Source organism: Lynx canadensis, chromosome B1 (genome assembly GCF_007474595.2).
Source record: "Lynx canadensis isolate LIC74 chromosome B1, mLynCan4.pri.v2, whole genome shotgun sequence".
In the NCBI taxonomy this organism is placed as follows: domain Eukaryota; kingdom Metazoa; phylum Chordata; class Mammalia; order Carnivora; family Felidae; genus Lynx; species Lynx canadensis.
The window spans coordinates 58,587,177-58,607,941 of record NC_044306.2 but is presented as its reverse complement, the minus strand read 5'-3'; the positions used below and the strand labels follow the sequence as shown (position 1 = coordinate 58,607,941).

Sequence of the window (20,765 nt, the reverse complement as noted above, 5' to 3'; positions counted from 1 at the left end):
CAGTTGTTCTAATAGTCTTTCAAAAGTATACTAATATAATGAGGCAATTCATCTGCTGGTTGATTTGCTTTTTTTCTCGCTGCCGAACCACCCTTTATTCAGTGAGCTGTAGCCTTAGGACATCTCAGGGGCTGGGAAGGCGAGCACCTGATTCACCTGAATTCTGCCTCTAACACCCCCCCCACTGGCAGAAACCATTCACTCAAAAGGGTGTGTGCCACATGGCATGTTAATTAGCCATATCAGGAGCATCCCGCATTTTTGCAATCCTTTTATATGAATATATTTACAATTTTAGTTTTGTGTTGACACTAAAAAGACAATTTTATTGTGGCAGGACTAACTCACACTTTTGGCTTCAGGGAGCTCAAGGACCAGTGTGGTAGCACTTTTAAAATTCTTGCCTCAGTGCTTAAGACCCAGCCAGGATGGAATATGCTGCTACATGAGGAACGAGTTCCCCGTTTGTCAGAGATTTTCAAGCAGAGCTGAACTACTACATGTAGGCACATTGTAGAAGATACGTAAATTAGATAACTTCACATTGATTTTCCAACTCTGTGACTGTAGGCTTCTTTGAAAATCATGCAGATTAATATTAATCCGTATACAGCTCTTTTGATTAAGGCCCATGCAGAACATGGCATTCCAAAACCTGCAAAAAAAATTTAGCAACTATTTGTTCTGGGTCTGAAAATAGGCGTCAGTGAAAATTACCTGGTTAGCATGAAACTTTCCTATTTTCTCTTTCATAATGATATGATTGTTAATTTTTCCATTAATGCCAGCATAGTACTCAGTATGGTTTTTTGTTTTGCTTGGGAGAACCTGTGGATGTTAAGTTACATGTATAATTTATTGGAAAACTCAAGTTATTTTTGTCTCTTTAGTCTACAGTAAATTAGTTTCTGCCCTTTTTGTCTTGCTTTCCTATCTGGTAGTCCCATCTGGTTTTGCTTACGTGTCCCATATCTCATCTGAGAGGGATTCCGTTTTTGAAGCTGATTGTCAAAGGGACCTACTTAGCATTTTTTGAATTTGGCCTGGATTTGGTATTGTCTACGCAGATCTATTACTTATACCTTCTGTGGAATGTTCTGGGTATGTGAGTTTCCTGGTTTTTTTGGATTCTCCAGAGTATGCTTTATATTACATGTTAAAAATCATTTCCTGAAACAGATAAAAATACATTGCTATAAAGTTTGTTAGGATGGAGTTAAGGTTTCTGAATTTGGATAAAGTTTGTAGTTAAAAAAAAATTATTTGCGGGGCACCTGGGTGGCTCGGTCGGTTAAGCGTCCGACTTCAACCCAGGTCACGATCTCGCGGTCCGTGAGTTCGAGCCCCGCGTCGGGCTCTGGGCTGATGGCTCAGAGCCTGGAGGCTGCTTCTGATTCTGTGTCTCCCTCTCTCTCTGCCCCTCCCCCATTCATGCTCTGTCTCTCTCTGTCTCAAGAATGAATAGACGTTAAAAAAAAAAATTATTTGATTTTTCCTTTTCTCCCAAGATACGTCATGGATGCAAAAGGTAGGGAAAAGAATTGGTTGGGAATGCAAGCTGGTGCAGCCACTCTGGAAAACAGTATGGAGGTTCCTCAAAAAACTAAACATAGAACTACCCTACGACCCAGCAATTGCACTACTAGGCATTTATCCAAGGGACACAGATGTGCTGTTTCTTAGGGACACATGCACCCCCATGTTTATAGCAGTAGCCAAAGTATGGAAAGAGCCCAAATGTCCATCAATGGATGAATGTATATAGAAGATGTGGTGTATATATATAATAGAGTATTACTCAGCAATCAAAAAGAATGAAACCTTGCAATTTGCAACTACGTGGATAGAACTGGAGGATATTATGCTAAGTGAAATTAGAGAAAGATAAAAATCATATGACTTCACTCATATGAGGACTTTAAGAGACAAAACAGATGAACCTAAGGGAAGGGAAACAAAAATAATATAAAAACAGGGAGGGGGACAAAAACAGAAGAGACTCATAAATATGGAGAACAAACTGAGGGTTACTAGAGGGGTTGTGGGAGGGGGGATGGGCTAAATGGGTAAGGGGCACTAAGGAATCTACTCCTGAAATCATTATTGTGCTATATGCTAACTAATTTGGATGTAAATTTAAAAAAATAAAACAAGTTAAAATAAAAACAAAGAAAAAAAAAGAATGAGTAACGGATTTCCTATCATTGGAAAGAATAAATCACATGCCACAATCACATGCCCTTCAGGTGGGACATGACACAAAATCCACACTCCTGCGCAAATCCTTTATTAAAGCAATGATCAAAACACAGGATGGAGCACATGGTGTTTTCTTTTGCTACTATAACATCAACTTAAATGCCATTTGTTTATATCTTTAAATTATTTTTAAAAAGTGAACATTTATAGTTCACAAATCCACCAGTTTGACATTTCTGCCCAGATAAAGTTTTTCATCTTATTTTCCAATTTTAACAAAGGACATCCAGAACTAGAGATATAGCAAGCCAAACATAAGTGCAAGCAAACATCGTCTTTGACCCTAACTCACTGTAAGCAGCTCTATGGTGTCTGACAGATACATCTGAAGGCTTTTATTACTGGTTAAATAAAATCAATTTATGCCAGAATATTCTTAGAACTATTTGTTTTCTATTTTTACATTCTCTGAGAGCTTCAATTTTGATTGTGGTCTTCTAAATATTAGCCCCCTTCAAAATGATATCTCTAAACTATCTCAAAGATCATTACCACCCTCATATGATATTTTCTTGTATAACAGACACGCACTCAGTCCTTTGGAAAACGTATTAAACAATTGTTTTGATTTCCAATCCCCCACCATTGATTTGTTTAATCCAGACCTGATTAATCACTGTAGAAACCCTAAAAAAGTCATTAGGAAAATGAATTTTGTTATCTACTGAGGGATTTTTAAATGAATAGGTGAATGTAAAAATGGCTAGTGTCTTGAAGATGTCAGGTGCTCAAAAGATGTGTGTGAACATACAATGAGATTTGGTAGGTTTAAAGAGTACCAGTAAATTAGCTTAAAAAGCAAGAGTAGAAACAGGGATTATAATCTTAACGGAATGCCAAAAGGATCTGTGAAATAGGTACAGAACAGTAGCTGAACTGTGCCGAATATAAAATACAGTATCTGAAAGATAAGTTAAATGCTCCATTTTCTTACCAAATGAAACACTGACAGGAAATCCCCTGTTAACAGAACCTCAGGGGCTGCCATTTAAGAGTTAGCACTGATAACAACACTGGATTTCAATCTACCAATAAAAAGTGGCTGATTTGCCTCTCCCAAACTGTTTCTCCAATGGCTGGGATGGGTGTTTTTGCAGGTAAGCAGATCTGTGTTGGCTGCACTACACTGAGAGAGTGCTTGTTCAAAACATGCAAATATTCTTGTGCCTTACATTTACTTCGTGTGCTAAAGAGCTGAGCAGACCCTAGATTACCAATAAATAACAATCTAAGCATTAGACTTAAAACATGTCAGCAGTCCACTAAATAATTTACATAGCCAGAGTTCAATTCAGTCTTTTCATCAAATTGCTTTCTTATCTCACATTTGCCCTTCAAAGGCAAGCTTGAACAACACAGACTTCTACAGTTAAAAATGAAACAAACAATAAAAAAGATAAAGATAGGAAGGAGATTCCAGAATCCATTGTGTGGGATGTCAAGACCTTTTAGCCTTAGTTTTGAAAAAAGGAATGCTCATAAACATCTGAGACAACTCATTCTGGATGTAATGGCACCATAATGCTTGGGATGGTGAGAACATTCAGCTATTTTTAGAGCAATTTCTATAACGTTATACATCACATTTGGTTCCTAGAGATTTTAGTCAAGTATTAGTATTTCTTTTTGCTGAGTATGATATACAAAAAGATGAGAACAGTAGATGTGCCCTAAAGATATGAAAATATAATATATAAAACAAAACCATTATAAATTACATAGATTTTCAGTATAAAATTGTGTTTTTTTCCATTTAGAATAAATACCATCCAAGTTTACAGATCATCTAAGTGAATTAAATATGCACACGTATCTGAATCATTTTCAGAATTTCAAGGAAAGAAGTTGCTAGAAATATGACTCAGAAACCAGAGACTGATGTTGAGAATGACTACATAAGACCCAAAGGATGTAGCTTGGGATTTAGCGTTAAGCTTTTAAAACTGCCCCAAACAGCCTGACGCTCATGCGTGCACAAAGGACACACACATATACAGCCATACGTCTATGAATTTCTATGAAGCTGAGCAGTTTATCTTTGAAAAATCAGCTGAAAGTCACAAGGTCTTCTACATTTTATATTCTAGAAGGAGAGAGCCTTTCTCATTTCACGAAGAAGATGTAGGATGGATAGGAAGAGTGTAGAATTTCTGGAAGGAGAAATCTTCATTGTAAACCAACCTCCTTTTAGGTTGGCTATGATTCTATCAAGAGCTTTTTGATGCCCTAAGAGGGGAAAAGTTTGGAAAAATCTATATAATAATAATAATAATAATAATCTCCCCAGTCTTAAGAAGCTAAGACCAATCTGGAACATTCTTTGGTCATAAATTCCTGCTCCTGCTTCATTAAAAATCTGCTGATTTTAAAGTTTTTATTTCTTATCAATGTCTAGATAGAACTGATGCCTTTCCATGTGGAAATCTGCACATGGGTTTGGGTGGAATAACTGAACACAATGCAAAAAAGTTCACACAATATCACAAAATGAGCTTAAATTTCAGTTGTTGTTTTGGGCATATAGATCCGTAGTAAGAATTTGCTGGCCTCCATAGCAAGTGGAAAATGTTTATATTCTTAGAGTTGGAGATAAAGGTGTTCTGCAACCCAAATACATAAAATCCTAATCCAGAGAGCCCACATAGGAGTCATGCTTTCTCTTGACTGCTGTACTACTAGTTGCTTTATGTGACCCTCCCCCCTCCCCCCCAGCCAAGACCCTTCTAACTAGATGCCAGCAGTTCATTCCTGGACAAGTGTGTCTAACCAAACTCCATGTCTTGTTAGATTGCCTTCCACACTGGTTGTCTATGAATAAAGAAGCCCTTCAGGCTACCCCTAAAGCCAAACCCACTGCCCTCAGCTGCACAGCCAAATACATTTGTTGTAAAATTTTGGACAGCAAAAAGCATCCAATCTCCTGTACCCATTTTGGCTCCCAATGTTGTTTGTCTCTTGCAGCAGGGACCTATCTTGGGAGATTACAAACTCTGTAAAACAATACATGTCTGAGCTAGAAGGGACCTTGTGACTCATCAAGCACAACCCCCATATTCTTCAGATGGAAAAGATTAAGCCCCAGAGAAGGGAAGGGAGTTGTTCGGGATCACTTACTAGATAGTGACAGAGTGAGGACTAAACATCTGGGTCTGCTCCCTCAGTACCAACGTGGCCCATGTAACCTTCAACAACACGACCCCATCACTTGATGTGGCCATAACCCCTACAACAACTTTAAGGCTACTCCCCCTGCTTCTAAGTGACAATGAAATACCATTCATTCTCACTATGGTTAAATTTAAACTACAGAAGTGGTCCTAATGATGTTTTGGGAGAGAAGATCCACAACTTGCTTAAAATGCTATGATTATTTAAAACTGATCCTCCTTGAGTAAGTAAGGCAGCATAAAAAATGTTAGCTGAACCCAGAGATGAAAGTGAAAATCTGTTAACTGGAAAGACAGCAAGCACGATGATATTGATGTGGTTCTGTGAGAGAGTGAGACCATTTAAATGGTGCTCAGAGCCTATCTAGTCTGCCCCCTCTGACAGATAAGGAAGCTGAGACCCATACCTGCCCAAAGCCAGGCAGCTAGTTATTGGCACAGTCAGGTAAGGTGTTGACCTTTGCATAGACTGACTTTTTCTCCTTTCCATAACATCATTCAGCCTCACATATTACTACTTTCTTGTGAGACTAAAAAATAATTCAATAATTTGGCGTGAAATTTGATGACACAGTTCCCTAGGTCATTACTCCAACCTTTCACTCTCCCCTTCAAGACCAACAAGTTAGCTACGTGGTTCACAAAGCGGACCTGGTTACACAACTTCACAGATCTTTATTTTGCTGCCCTGAATTAAGTGTTTGAGTCACTCGAAGGCATATGGCCCTCCAAGCCCTTCTGGGAAGTCAATATTCTACAACCTACAGGGATTCATCATATGCTGCTGTCTTCAGAAGCAATACATTTTCCAGATAATCAGTTTTTGTTTGTAAGATGATGTTACACATAGAGAGCAGGTTTCATGGGTAATACAGGTATATTCAACCTTTTATAATTTCCCTCCACCAAAAGGCTCTCAGAATCGGACAGGTAAACACATTTGTTTTTGGCTAATAAAGTGCTATTCCTGGGCAAAATTTTTCTCAGTTTCACAATAGCAGCTTCGTTGGAAACAAAAAAAGTGATGTATGAACATAGGCCTGGGTAGTGACAAAAATAATGAGCCTAGTAACTACTCGGGAACATTACAGGTGACTTGTAGGTATCAACCCTGGCACCAGTGACTGATACCAAAGCCTCTGAGGTAAGTATTCTAGGGGGAAAATAAGGACAAAGTGGCAAAGAGGACCAAACCAGAAAGAGCAATTAGTATTAATGTAACAACAACTACTCCATTATAAAGGAACAGTGAAAGGAATAAAACTGAGAAGAAAGTGCAACAAACCCATGTACGTGCATTTGCTATTGTAGCAGACCTATATTTTTTTTTAAAGGAAAAGCAATGCAGTGTGCATTGGACAGGGCTCTTGAACTCAGAATATCTTATAGTAATATTCTCTTTGACAAAAGGGCATCACCCATTAAGGTTATTTGGCAGAGAAGAGCCTCTAAAATTCGTATCGCATGGACAGACACCTTCCGTCCAGTATTACCAATTCTGCACCCTGATGTTTCTCACATCCTTTACTGTGGGGGAAATTCCAGTCATGTCATAAACTGCACTCAGGTGTTTCCCCTTTTAAAATGGCGTCACTCCTACCTAAGGGATGAGAGTCTCCTGGTAAGGCTTAGCGGCGAGTGCGTACTACATCTGCACTACAAGGAGCAGCCCCTGATTTTCTTGATATGCATAGCTTTTCATGGTTGATATTAGACATGGCTTTCATAAATAATGCAGGTGTTTCTGTCCTGTGCCACTGCTGGCTCTGAAGTTTCCAGGTGAGCTGGTGGCAGGACTCTATCTAATACCTCAATAGGCGTTGACTCTTCAGACGTTAGCTCTGTGGATGTTACATCTGTGGAAGGCTCTGCAGTTTCCGGGGAATGGTCGGCTGACGGTTCTGTCTCCTCTTCATCTTTGACCTCAAATTGCACACCGTCTTGGTCATCCACATGATCTTTTTTGGACTGTGGGTGCACAGACACCTTGATGGCAATTTGCTGAGGCTGCTCGTGCAGCGATGAGGCGTCCGAGTCAGCAGTGGGGGAGTCACTTCTCTTCAGGGAGTTTGGGATTGTGTAAACCTCATCCCTGTCTGAGGCCTCCTGGCCTTCTGGAGTGTGCCGCACAAAATTCTGCCCCTGCTCCTCAAGCCCGACCACCTCCATGATTTCCTCCATGATGGTCCTGCAGTTCATAATGAGGGGAGGCAGAGGCACACTCCTGGCAAGCTCTTCGATATAGCGTGCAAACTCCATGGTTTTGAACTGGGTGACTTTGGCAAGCTCTAGAGTTTTGGCTGAGGTGATGATGGGGATCCGCTTGGCAATCTCAAATGCCTTTTGCAGCTTCTCTGCGCCTTCTGTCCTAAAGAACTCATTGATGGCTTTCTCGGTCTTCTTCAGGTGACTGCTCATCATGCACAGGCGGGTGATATTGAGGACCATGACAACGGTGAAGGCCACAAGGCAGACGACCATGTAGTAGACACCCATGTCTCCAGAGGTAAAGATGACTCTCAGGGTCACCGTGTTGTTCACAGTGCCATGGATGTTAGAAGCAACACATGTGTATTTACCTCGGTCTGAAAAAGACACCTTGGTGATGTTCAGGAGGCCGCTGTCATGCATCTGCCATTTTCCTGCGGGAAGGAAGGGGGGAAAATTCAACCGAGGACACACAGGTCATATTAAAGTGTCTACAAACTCTCACATTACTAAAAACATCTACTGCCGCCACTGCTACTACTACTACTGATACCGACAGTGAACAATTACTACGTGCCAGCCAGTGACACAGTGACGTGCGTTAATGCTTTTCATCTCCACAACGACTCTGTGAGGTTGGTACTCATACCGGCTCCATTTCACAGGATGAAGAAACTAAGGCACGGGTAGATTAGCCCACCTTCCCAAGGTCACCAGTTTGGAAGAAGTGGGAGAGCAGATGAACTCAGGGTCGAAAGGCTATACTCTGAACCCCCAAACCATGCTACGTAATTCTACAGCCTCGTGAAAAGTAGGAAAAATAAACAATCTGGAAAATACTGCGCTCTTATTAAAGAATTCCTTAAACGTAGCATCTGGTTTTCTAACCTGCCCACGAGTATGACGCTATTGAATATATATATGTTCATTGAGGGAGTTTAATGCTTCTAAGAATATAAAGTATTTTAGGATCAACATAAAGTCTGGAGTAAGCCAATTAAATTATAATTGTTTACCTGGGTTTCTCATATTTGAGGTTGAAGTTATCCTTGTATGACCTCAGTTAATTCAAGCATAACATGTCATTAATTTTGAGAATTTATGATGAATTGTTTATAGTACTTAAAAGTTACAAGCTAACAATGTGAACATTCAGAGGCTGGGTATGAATTAATACCAATTTAATGTTTTAGCCTTGCAAATAAATTATAGACCCATCAAGTCGAAAATAAGCCTCACATAATGGAGAATGCATGTTGATAAGTGCAGTTCTATTTCCTTCTCTGGCCTGGAAAGGAGCGAGTGTTGCCCCAGGGATGAAGTTCTGAATCAGGGGAAACTCTTTCATTGGGATTCATTCTTTGTCTGCCTCTGTACCCACAGGTCATTAGAGGTTTGGCTTCTAGGTCCTGGGTCTGAGGCTTTCTGAAAGCCTACCACCTCCCTATACTGTCCTATAGAGATGGAAGGGTCCAGGACAGTTCTCTTGGGAGCTCTGAGGAGCAGGCAGGGAGATATTTCTCCATAAAAGCACTCCGGCTCCACAAGCCAACTAGAGGAGCCTCTCCTGAGAGATGGAGCAGTTCAACATGTAGTTTTCCTTTTAAGTACCTACTATCGAATTGTATTTTCACTTGTTTCTTCTCCTTCTGGCAGTGACTTCTAATTCTATTTAAAAATCTGGTATTTCCCAAAAGCAATAAGCAACTTCTTCCCCTCCTCCCCCCCTTTTAAACTTGTGAACACGTAAGTGACTACAGTCTCAGGGCACTATGGACTGAAGCAAGAGAGGGCCTTCTTCATTCCAGCATCTTCTACTCCTAGGAACATCCTTAAGGAAGCTAGGGTGGAGCGGTGAGGTGCCTTCTGGGGACCTGCGGCCCCTCCTACCTGCTAGGCACGCTGGATCTGGCAGGATGCCTCTTGTAGGTGCTGTCCTATTACTCTTTCTGAAAGAACATCTGTGAAGAGTGGTTCCTAGTGTCCCCGAGTAACCCTTTTCTAACAATTCGGCCAGTATCTTTTCCCCAAGAGTAGAAAACACTGGTTTGGAAAATCTAGTGAATTTTTGGTTTCTTGTGAATGTGTGTCAACCGACAAACCTAAGCACCCAGTCTGTGAAATCTTCTCTCATTTAGATTGGGCAGGCCTTCCACTCCCTTCATTCCCCAAACGTGGATTTTGATACTTCGGCTGCAGGTTTGTCCAAATGTAGAAATAATCTGGGGCAAGGGAATCAATGTATTATCAATTTATATTTTTAACATGTGCATGTTTCATAAAGGTGGACTACAGCGGGCATAGGCAAACTCGAGTTGACTGGAAACTTTTTACAGATATGGAAGGTATTTGGTTCCAGAAAATTACAGACTATACTTGTAGGAGTTTCTCAAATTTACCTTCTTTCTTTTGTTGGAAAATATAACAGGAACTAGGATGGAAGAAGGTGAGGTGAGGTTATTTATATGGGGAGTGGTAAGGGTCAAATTGTTCAACTCCTAACCTCCCATGGCCATTCCTTTTATGGACGAATTACCTCCAAAGTAGTCTGAACCTGGGAGTAGCAGAAGAGCAGAAAAGAGCACTAAACTAAGAAGGCAGGTATCTGATGGTATTATGAACAGCTTCTCTTCACACCTAAATAATAATTTTAGTGATCACTGTATTCTGTTATGGGTCACAAAGCAAGTCTTTGGTAGCCAACAGACACACACATGTATGCGTGCGCGCACACACATACACACACACACACACACACACACACACACACCCCTTCCAAAGACTATAATGTCACAGGAGCTAAGGTTATCACCTCAAAGGTGATGTAAGTCTGTATCACTTCTTTTTTAAAGGCTGATACTGAGACTCTACATATTTCCTCTCAGTCTCAGCTTGACCGCTGGTTAGTGAAAAATAAAGATTTCTGTGTGTTCTACCACCAGATGCAGCCCTGAAAACAACGAAGATGGCATAGATTGCACTTTGTGGTCCTCCCACATCAGCTCTGCACCCAGGCTCACGAAGAATTTCCATATAGAACCCATCCAGCTGGGATCATCTTGAGAACGTTTTCTGTCTTGCACGTTACCATTCGCCTCAGTCTACAAATATCTTGCCCTGAGACTCATTCTGGAAGGGTCCTGGCTTTAGCTTTAACTTTACTTAAGAAAACAAGAACACCCACAATGACTGTCATAGGAAACCATCAGTGCTATTCATGAAGTGCGTATACAGTGCTGTCCTCGTGTATTTTAGATGGTAACTGGGCATGTCAAAGTTGTGCTGAATTTTCACTAAGCTGCATCACTTTAGCACAGATAAAAACCTAAAATGTCGGCAGCTGATGTCGAGTCAGATCTACATGCAACGATTCTGGAGGAAATAAAGAGGCGGATGTTAAACCGTGACTTTCTGAATATATTACCAAAGATTACGTGTAAAACATTTCCCTAATGCCCTTGACAGTTATTCACTAATACATGCCCTGTGCCTTGCTCAGATTGTAACCCTTCGAAAGCCCTTCCTCCACCTCCCGTCATCCACTCTGGTCCTGTAAGGTGACCCTCACCTGAAGGCTTCACCCTAAAATACTGACACATGCAGTAGGAGAAGGGCTGCTAGAGTTTGCCCAGGAATCTGTCACAGTCTCCCCGAGAAACTCCAGGCACAAGAATCGCACATGAAAACCTCCCACGTGGGAGAAGTAGTGTGGTGACAGTCTCTCCTTTGCAAAGAGAAAAGCTAACAGATGTTATTTCTTAGCTGTACTGCAGTGTGTATTTTATGCTGCGCACACACACACACACATACACACACACACACAAAAGCTGACATTTTTAGAAGGGCAGTGATCTTTTTTTAATCTTGTTCAAGTGTTTAGTCAACAAACATTATTGAGTAAATTGCGTTTGCAGCAGGTTCCACGCTCGACTGTACGAATACAAAGATGAGTTAGACAGGATCCCCGACTGAGAAAACCATCCGGCCCAAGGAGGGACGCAGACGGCAACAAAGGACCGTGGCTCACTTGGCAAAGTGCCGGCCCAGGGCAGTGGGGTGGGAGCACCAGCTTCTTGGAGAGGCTTGGGGAACCGGGCCAGGATGAGGGCGGGCTGGGTGGTGCAGGTGGCATAGGAGCAATAGAGGGAACCCAGGCTGTGCTGCTGCAGCTGACAAACTATGTCCAAAACCAAGAAGGGCTAGGGTGGGGACAGGGCCGGAGAGGAATGCAGGGCCAGAATGTTCAAGAGCTTTGTATTTATCCTGTGGGAGAACAGGAACCCCTCACCCTACAGGACTTCCCCCTGACAAACAGGCCTTATTTCATTTCTTACAGCTGCCATAGGACCTTCCCACAGGTTTCCTCTCTGCCTGGAAAGCTCTCCTCCCTCCCACCTCCAAGCCTTGCCTCACCCCTTCTTAGCCCAGTTCAGACACCACCTCGCTGTCACCTCGCTACCTGAGAAACCTTCTCTGACCCCTGACTAAACCAGTGAAGAAAATCAGAAAGTCCAGAAGCAGATGCCGGTAAGCATGGGAATTTTAAAAATAAGGAAGATATTTTAAATCAGCAGGGAAAGAATACTGGGATAACTGACCATTCATTTAAAAGAAAAATGAAAATGAAGTTATGTTCCTATTTGATGTGATACATAAAAATAAATTCCAAGTATTCTGAAGATCTAAATGTAAATTAAAAGTATAAAATTAGGGTGCCTGGATGGCTCACTTGGTTAAGTGTCAGACTCTTGATATTGGCTCAGGTCATGATCTCACAGTTCCTGCTTGGGATTCTCTCTCTCTGCCCCTCCCCTGCTTACATGCTCTCTCTCTCAAAATAAATAAACATTAAAAAATATTTTTAAAAAGCATAAAGTTAATAGAGGATATAAAAACATTTTTACAAACTAGGGATAAGAAGTCTTTTTAGGCATTTCAAGAATCCCAGAAACTATAAAGGAAAACAATAATAGATTAGATTTCTCCACAATTAAAATTTTTACACTATAAAATATGTCATACTAAGTAAAAGTAAAAGCAAATGACAGAGTGGGAGAAAATTATGAATATTTGACAGACAAATGCTTACTAGGTATAAAACATAAAAAAAAAAAACTCCTATAAATCAAGACAAATAACTCAAAAGAAAAAATGGGGAAAGGATACGAATGGATAAATCATAGAAAAAAAGAAATATGAATAGTGTCTAACTATAAAAAGCATAACTTTTTTAAGAGTTTATTTTTGAGAGAGAGAGAGACAGTGTGAGCAGGGGAGGAGTAGAGGGAGGGAGACAGAGAATCCCAAGCAGGCTCTGTGTTGTCAGCATAGAGCCTGACTCAGGGCTTGAACTCACGAACCATGAGATCATGACCTGAGCCAAAGTCAGATGCTTATCTGACTGAGCTGCTCAGGCACCCCCCAAAACATAACTTGCAACCTTTCAGAGTGCCAGAAAAAGAGGGAAGACACTGATTATATATTATGTTGCTGAGAGAACAGGGTAAGGGATGCTTACACACGTGGCAGTGGGGAGGTTGGTAAAACCTTTGGAAGGTTGATATGGAGGCATCTGTCAAAATTCAAAATGAATGTAGTCTATGACCTACTTGTAGACTTCTTGAAATTTCTCAAATCAGACAAGCCTAAATTGACTGAAAAAATATTAACGAATATAAGAAAATCAAGGTAATGAGAAAAATCTCCTTTTCAGGATAGTTTTTCTACAGGGACATGGTTCCAGAACTTTCCCCTCCTGCCAACATTCTCTGGGAGAAGCCATAACCTTGGTCCCAAGCCAGGAAGGTGGCTGACCTGGTACCACCGTGCTCACTGTGGGGCACACACACATGGAAGAGGAAGTTGCTCCAGACACTACAATGTCATGTCAATAGGACAGTGTCAGGGTCAGGTAGACCCTGTCCAGTAATGAGAGAAGCAGATCAGCAGCCTCATATGGCTACAGTCATATGATGGGAGTCACTGTGGCTCAGTGTGTAGCCAGTGTATGGCACTAGATCAGAACTATGGCTCATGCAAACGACTTCTGACCACATTACTGCTGTATAGAAATGAACAGCATTGATACATTCTGGAACTAAAGAATCATAAGGAAAGTGAGAACACAACCTACAAAGATACTATAATTACAGCTTCCTTCAAACACCATGTCTACTACAATCCTAAATTTCTCCAGCTTTTCCTGAGGATCATGGAGCATTAGAAATTAAAATTATGCCCAAATACTAAGCTCTTAGAATTTCCCCCAAATTACTTATTCAAAGATAAGGATTTCTTTTTTCTTTGGAGATACCTTTCTGTGAATGTGTAAATAAGGTGATGTATGGTTTGTCTATGTCCCCAGTGAGTGGCATGAAAAGATTAAAACTCTGTTCAAAATCCCAGTGAGGTACTTAGACTCTTGAGCTTTACATACCTATGGTTTTTAAGGAGGAGATTTCAACTGGCCAAAACAAGTAGGTTCTTTTCTTTTTTTTTTTTTAAGTTTATTTATTTCTTTTGAGAGAGAGAGTAAGTGAGGGAGGGGCAGAGAGAGAGAGAATCCCAAGCAGGCTCAGTGCAGGGTCCAATATGGGACTTGAACCCACAAACCGCGAGATCATGACCTGAGCTGAAATCAAGAGTCAACGCTTAACAGACTGAGCCACCCAGGTGCCCCAATACATTATTTTCTTGAAGCCAACTTTAAAAATTTTCATGTCGGTTAAGCGTTCGACTTCTGTGCTGACAGCTCAGAGCCTGGAGCCTGGAGGCTTCAGATTCTGTGTCTCCCTCTCTTTCTGCCCCTACCCTGCTCTCTCTCTCTCAAAAATAAACATTTTAAAAAGTTAAAATAAATTAAAAAAATTCATGTGGTAAGAGTTCCAATAAATGTTTAGGTAAACATAAATGAAGTACAAGATTCACCTGAATATCGCATTGAATCGAGTCTTCAAATAAGAACTAGATGCATGTGTGTGTAGGTGTCTATAAATGTGGTACTTATCCTCCAATATGTGAAAAACAGACCACTGAAGAGAAAGGATCCATGCCTTTTTACAAAACATAATTGAAAACAAATTTAGCACTGCATGGCTGCACCTGTTACAGGCTTCTGCAGTAGATGACGGCTCCGTGAAGCCACTGCAGACTCTGGTTATAAACACTGCAAGCCGTAAGGGCTCTTATGCACCACTCCCCCAATCCTCCCAAGAGACCTCTTCAGAGGCTACCAGGCCAGCTCTAACAAGCTAGTTCCTACACATCATGTGGAGTAAAGGTGGCCTGGGATAATACAGGCTTAGTTCAGCTTTCAGCTCAGGAAGGTGGGGGTGGAAGGCTATGCTGTTCACAGCCTGGAGTTACGCTATGCTTAAAAGTATAAATAATATCTGAAAAGATTACCTACTGTCTTTTCACTTCCTGGCAAAGGAAACATATGACCCTCCAGCTAACTGGATCTGGTGATCTTAATTTTTAGTGCCAAGTTATTCCAAGCAGGCTAGCAAGTCTTTTCTGAGAACAGCTACAGGTGGTTTTCCAAGACAAGGGCACCCTACGCTGGGTTCATATAAATGACTTCCATTTTGGGAATTTCAGCTGTCATCCTTATCTGAGGTGGATCCAGAAGGGTCTTTTCACAGCTAAGACTATAGCACTCTGAGTTCATATCCCAAATGGAGCATAACTCATCCAAGAAAAACTATAAATGGTGGTTAGTTATCAGGTTGGCCCTTGACATGGATCAATTTGGAAAATGAGCCATAATAACTTAAACTACTTTTATGAAAGAATACATAATGGGTTCAAACAACTGACCTCAAGATCTACTTTGGAATGATTCTTTAGTTAGCAGAGGAGTGCTTCTTTGGGTTAGATCAGGGTCCCTGAGCTTTGACACCATTGACATTTTGTGCCGAGTAATTCTTTGTAGGGGTTTATCTTGTGCATTGAAGGATGTGTCGCAGCATTCCTTCCTTTTACCTAGTAGATGCCAGTAGCATAATTTCCCCCACTTCCTTTCCCTCCTCCGCCAGGTTATGACAACCAAAATATATCTCCAGACTTTGCCAAATGTCCTCTGGGTGGAACACAGGCTCCCGCCAAGAACCACTGAGTTAGGCAGATGTAAAGTTCATCTTGTGTATAACACATTTAGTAATGTCCACATACGCTCACTGCTTATTCAGAGATAGAAGCATGTTGGATATCAACAGGTCCTGTGTACTCAAGAGTGATGGTGGGGCAAGGGGAAGCCTCTGATGAAGGAAAGGATTCCAAACTTGCTGCCAAGGCAGTCTCAACATTGTTTTGAAATTTCAAATAACTTTTTTTTTTAAGTTTATTTATTTATTTTGAGAGCGAGTGAATGAGCACAAGTAGGGGAAGGGCACACAGAGAGGGAGAGAAAAAAATCCCAAGCAGGCTCTGTGCTGACACGGGGCTCAAACCTGAAAACCGTGAGATCATGACCTGACCGAAATCAACAGTCAGATGACCGAGCTGCCCAGGCAGCCTGAAATTTCAAATAACTTTGAAGGGCTATAAATTTTTTTATATTAATTCAATGTTTTTAAGGTTGAGAGATTGAGATAGAGAATAAGAAGTTACCCAGGAAATTATTTCCTGTCTTTTCAAAACACACTAGATTATGAAATAGAGATTTAGGCACTTGGAATCTATGGCTGCCAAAATATAGGGCGATATTACCAATAACAATAGCAGCAGTTGCCATTTACTGACGGCTGGACATGTTCCAGGTCACTGTGCAAAATGTTTAATACACAATAGTTTATTCAAGACGCTCAGCCCCACCTGCTAGTAAAAAAGGATTTTCTCTATCTTACAAAAACTGCGGCTCAGAGGAGTTAAGGCACTTACTCAAGGAAAGGCTATTGTGGGATTTCCAGTAATGTATTCCTAATTACACTAATTTTATTTCATGCCTTTGGTAAGTTGATTTTTCATCTCAGATATTTAATCTACTAAAAGAAGAATTCAGCATATTTTCGGTAGTTAATGCACTACTTCACGCTGATCTCAGAGGTAAAGGATGATTTATATTTACCATGGGAACTGACCCTTCTTAGACGTGCATTAAGTAAGGAGGTCATATACTAACTAGTCTGAAAACAGGGCTGGCACAGGCTGTTGTCCCTTGCAGAAGTAGTGAACAGGCATTTTATAGTCTATTCCAAAAATTTGAAAAGTGGAGATGAATGCAAATAAATAAATAAAGGCAAAACTTATGGGGCTCCTGGGTGGCTCAGGGGGATGAGTGACCAACTCTTGATTTCAGCTCAGTTCATGATCTCACTGTCATGAGATCGTGCCTCCCCTCCCCCCGCCCCACCAACCATGGAGCTTCGAGCTGAGCGTGGAGCCTGCTTGAGATTCTCTCTCCCTCTCTCTCTGCCCCTCCACTACTGGTGTGCACAGGTGAGTGCTCTTTCTCTTAAAAACGAAAACAAACAAACCAAAACCTGTAATAATGAATTCCACAACGCTAAAGTAGCAGAGGTGACAATTGGGAACTTTGTGCACTTTGGCTCCATTTACTCTGTGCATGTTTTACTTTAAAAGACAGTCTTTAGTTATTTTTGGTGGAAGAATGCTGTAAGGGTGTGGAGAACCAATCCACGGAAGTCTCAAACCTAAGTTGGAAGAAGAATTTCAAACTTAATCGCTAACAAGGCAGAGGGTGTTTGGCAAGGCCTCTGCTGGCTGACTTTCCTGAAATGCTCATTATTTATCATCAAAGGTGCTAATGTGCATTTAAATGGCTTAAAGTCAGAGTACGAAGCCATGGCAAAAATACGCTGGCTAATTAGTACCTGAAATAACTGGCACTTTTTTCATAATACTTTCTGACAACTGTTTATTTCTACTCACCTCAAGCAAAAGGACTTTGTGGTCATTTGTGGTTATGCATGTTATTGGAATTCTGAGCTACTTCTGTAATATGGGTGGTGGACTACCCCCAAAACATGTCCTTTGGTGAATGGCCAGAAAAAGAAAAGTCCTCCTCCAGAGACAGATTACACATTAGCCTGTCTCGATCCTCTGGACTTGAAGGAATGAGCAGCAGGGAAGGGCAGTGAAGCAGTTGACGCTCCCACCAGTGACGGGCAGTAGCCCCACTCTTTCCAGGACCGGCAGGGCTGGCATGAATAATAGCTCTCTCACTTTGTCAGCATAAACGAGAAATGAAGTTGGTCCTTCCTAATCACACAATGAATGGTGATGTGCTCCTAGATCGAGTCACCAGGTGATTTTGATGCTTTGTGTGTGTGTGTCACATATACACGTGACAGCACATATCCTGACACTGAAACTGATGTGGGTGATTACCATGCATTTTCCATCCAGGAAGGCTTCTCTCATTCGCTCAGTCTGGGTTGGATGCTCTTCAACATTTTTCACCTAGCAAGACCCAAAGAGTGAGCAGATGCTGGTTGGACACAGAGGGAGAATAAATACTAGCTTGTCCACACTCTGGCCGTGTAGTATCCTCTCTGTTCACTTGGTCCCTCATCTGTATACATGAGGATTAATAATATCTACCCGTCATGCTTACTGTAAGGATCAGAAATGGTATCTGTAACTTGGTATACGAGGGCTTAATCAATGGTTGGGATTGTTAATGAAAATTACATTAGTTTTTTTTAGTTTGGTTTTAACAGTAGTCTATTGTATCTAGGTAATGTTCTGGGATATTAGCATCATTTTTCATACTATATTCATTCAATCACCTCTTTGTTGAGTTATAATGAAACACTGCTCCATTTAAACTTCTAGACTATTAGCCTGACAACTGAAATTTTTGTCCATGGTTATAATATGGGCATTTTCCCCATCAGAAAGAAAGAGTTAAAGAATTATGCGTCCTCTGATAGGCCATTTGAACACTGAAGTTCTGATATTTCATGACGAGGAGTGTCATTTCTGCTATTTCTTATGTCTTGCTTGGTTGTGAGGTACAGTGTTTTGTGTATTGCCCTGTGTTCCTGACATTCTGGAATCACTATTATTATGCACTGCAGTACAAAGGCTGAGCTGGAACATCAAGTACTAGTATCATATGAGTTCTTTTTAAAAATCTGCAGTGCATCTTCCTTATGAGATTTGAAAACGGCTAACTGATTTATCAGCAAGACTGCTGGCTGCAAACACAATACAAATGCTGGGTTCTGATGGAGCAGTTCTCTGTGCCACAAAGGCTTTTGCTGGCTTCCCCTGGTTCTGGGGTTCTGGGCTTCTGCAGCCTGCTACTATGGACCACCTGAGTGCCACAGAACAAAAGGAAATCGAGCCATGTGGCTTCCATCTAGTCCAGCCTCCTAAGACACAGATCGAGAAGGCAGGTACAGAGTGTGCTTGCCAAGCCCACGTTAATAGTTAGAACGACCTTTTCAACTGAGGCAACATGTGATCTCTCTGAAGCAGAAAGGCCCTACTTTAGGACTGCAATCAAAATGTGGTAACTGAAATTCAGGCCCCAGCACTGTGGTTCCCACAGTGTCTCCCTCTCTAGGACTCAGGGGTTTAGTGCCCTAGCTCCTTGGTACCAGTGATGACCCGTGCTTCAGTGTCCATGTGAAAGGTAGATTCAGGTCTGGAGTCCTTGTTCCCCTCAATTCAGTTCCCTTGTTATTCCCCGCGGCGGCCCAGCTCGCAGAAGGATCTGATGGAGTACGGAGACTTGAGTGTGTTTATGTTACCATGGTTACTGCCCCCTTCACAAGTGTGGGATCACTTGCTTTTGACTTGGAGTCTGTGAGGAAGGAATGGTAGGGATGGAAACCAACTGTGGGCTTGGGGTGGTGGTGTCTCTTCTTCTCACTGTCACTAGTGAAGGTTCTAGTCACAGCCATTAATAGTGGGACTTCGGGAAAACGTGGGTGGAAGAAGAGATTTGGATTACACTGTCTCTAAGTCCCTTCCAATTTAAAAATTCTATGGCCTCAAAATTTTACTCGGTGGGGATAGAGGTCCACTCTACCAAATTAAACAGACAGACATACATGTAACATATGGTATTTTCACTGGAGGGAGGAAGCTTTGTCATGTTGTACATCCCTGAATGGTTAATTCAAAGCAATGTGAGAGTGCAACAATGAAACCCCAGATCCCAGGTAGTTGGACTGCTAGTGGCCTTAACCATGAGGGACACAGCAGTGAGCCACAAGTATGTAATGGCAAGAAAACTCCATTTGCTCAGCTCCTAAGGAGACATAAGGTATTAGCTTCCATTCTTTTCCAGAGTGAGATAAAATGAAGGAAAGAGATTAAAAACGTAGGTTTTCTTGGAGCAGAAACTCTCTGTGGATTATTCATTGCTTAAAGGGCTGTGGATGGGAAGTACAACATGAATGAAAGGTGACAGAAACTAGTAAGCTGCTACTTCAGAACAATGATCTTTTTACTCCCCCACCCCTACTTCACACAGTAAATGCTTTAGAAAGTACATTAACTCCTTCAGGTCAATTAGCTCAGGCTTGGGTTTTCAGACAAGTACTTCTCGCACCTAAAACAAGAAGTGTAGTTATTCACAATGACCCAGTCAATCCTCTCTCTGGCCGAAGTCTTTCCTGAAGCAGGCTCAGTGCTTATGTAGGTGATTCACATTTTTTGGCCAGAAACGCACTCATTAAAAACTAAGCATTCCCCTATTGCCACATGTTATTTCTTGCTACTGAATCTTCCGTCTTGGCCTCAGCTGCAACAATCTAGAAACTTCAGCCAGGTCTTCAGAAGCACAGAATGATCTCAAGTCGTGGCTGAGAACCTTGCACAGAGACGTGTTTTAAGAAGTGTGGTCTTTAAATCCACAGTCAATGAATTAAACTGACATTTAACCATAAACACCTGCTATACTGTTTACTGGACCCAGCTCCATGACACAAAATAAAACTCCCTTATAAATGGAACGTATACTTATGGAAAATCCATTTTACATTCGTCCCTATAACATTTTGTATGCACTATGTTACAAAATTCCAAGAGGCGTTTTAAGACTTATGTTTGCCCTGTCTTCCAAGTCAAAAAGTGCAAACTATGAAGTAATTAGCGATTCGAATCCTTAAGAATATATATTTCTCCCTCTTGCCTTAGAGAAAGAAGACAAAATGA

At 41.3% G+C, this 20,765-nt stretch overlaps 1 protein-coding gene across 4 annotated transcripts in view; it reads right to left on the bottom strand.

Moving 5' to 3' along the window:
- Positions 1 to 20,765, bottom strand: part of MFAP3L (microfibril associated protein 3 like) — a 68,691-nt gene that overhangs the window by 24,612 nt on the left and 23,314 nt on the right. For 2 of the 4 annotated variants that reach the window (XM_030312757.1, XM_030312756.1), the window contains exon 3: positions 7,236 to 8,068. In XM_030312757.1, coding sequence (XP_030168617.1) covers positions 7,236 to 8,068 — 833 coding nt within the window. Of the gene's footprint in view, positions 1 to 297; positions 656 to 2,266; positions 8,069 to 20,765 lie in introns of those variants that run through there. The other 2 variants (XM_030312759.1, XM_032592878.1) reach the window with 2 other exon arrangements.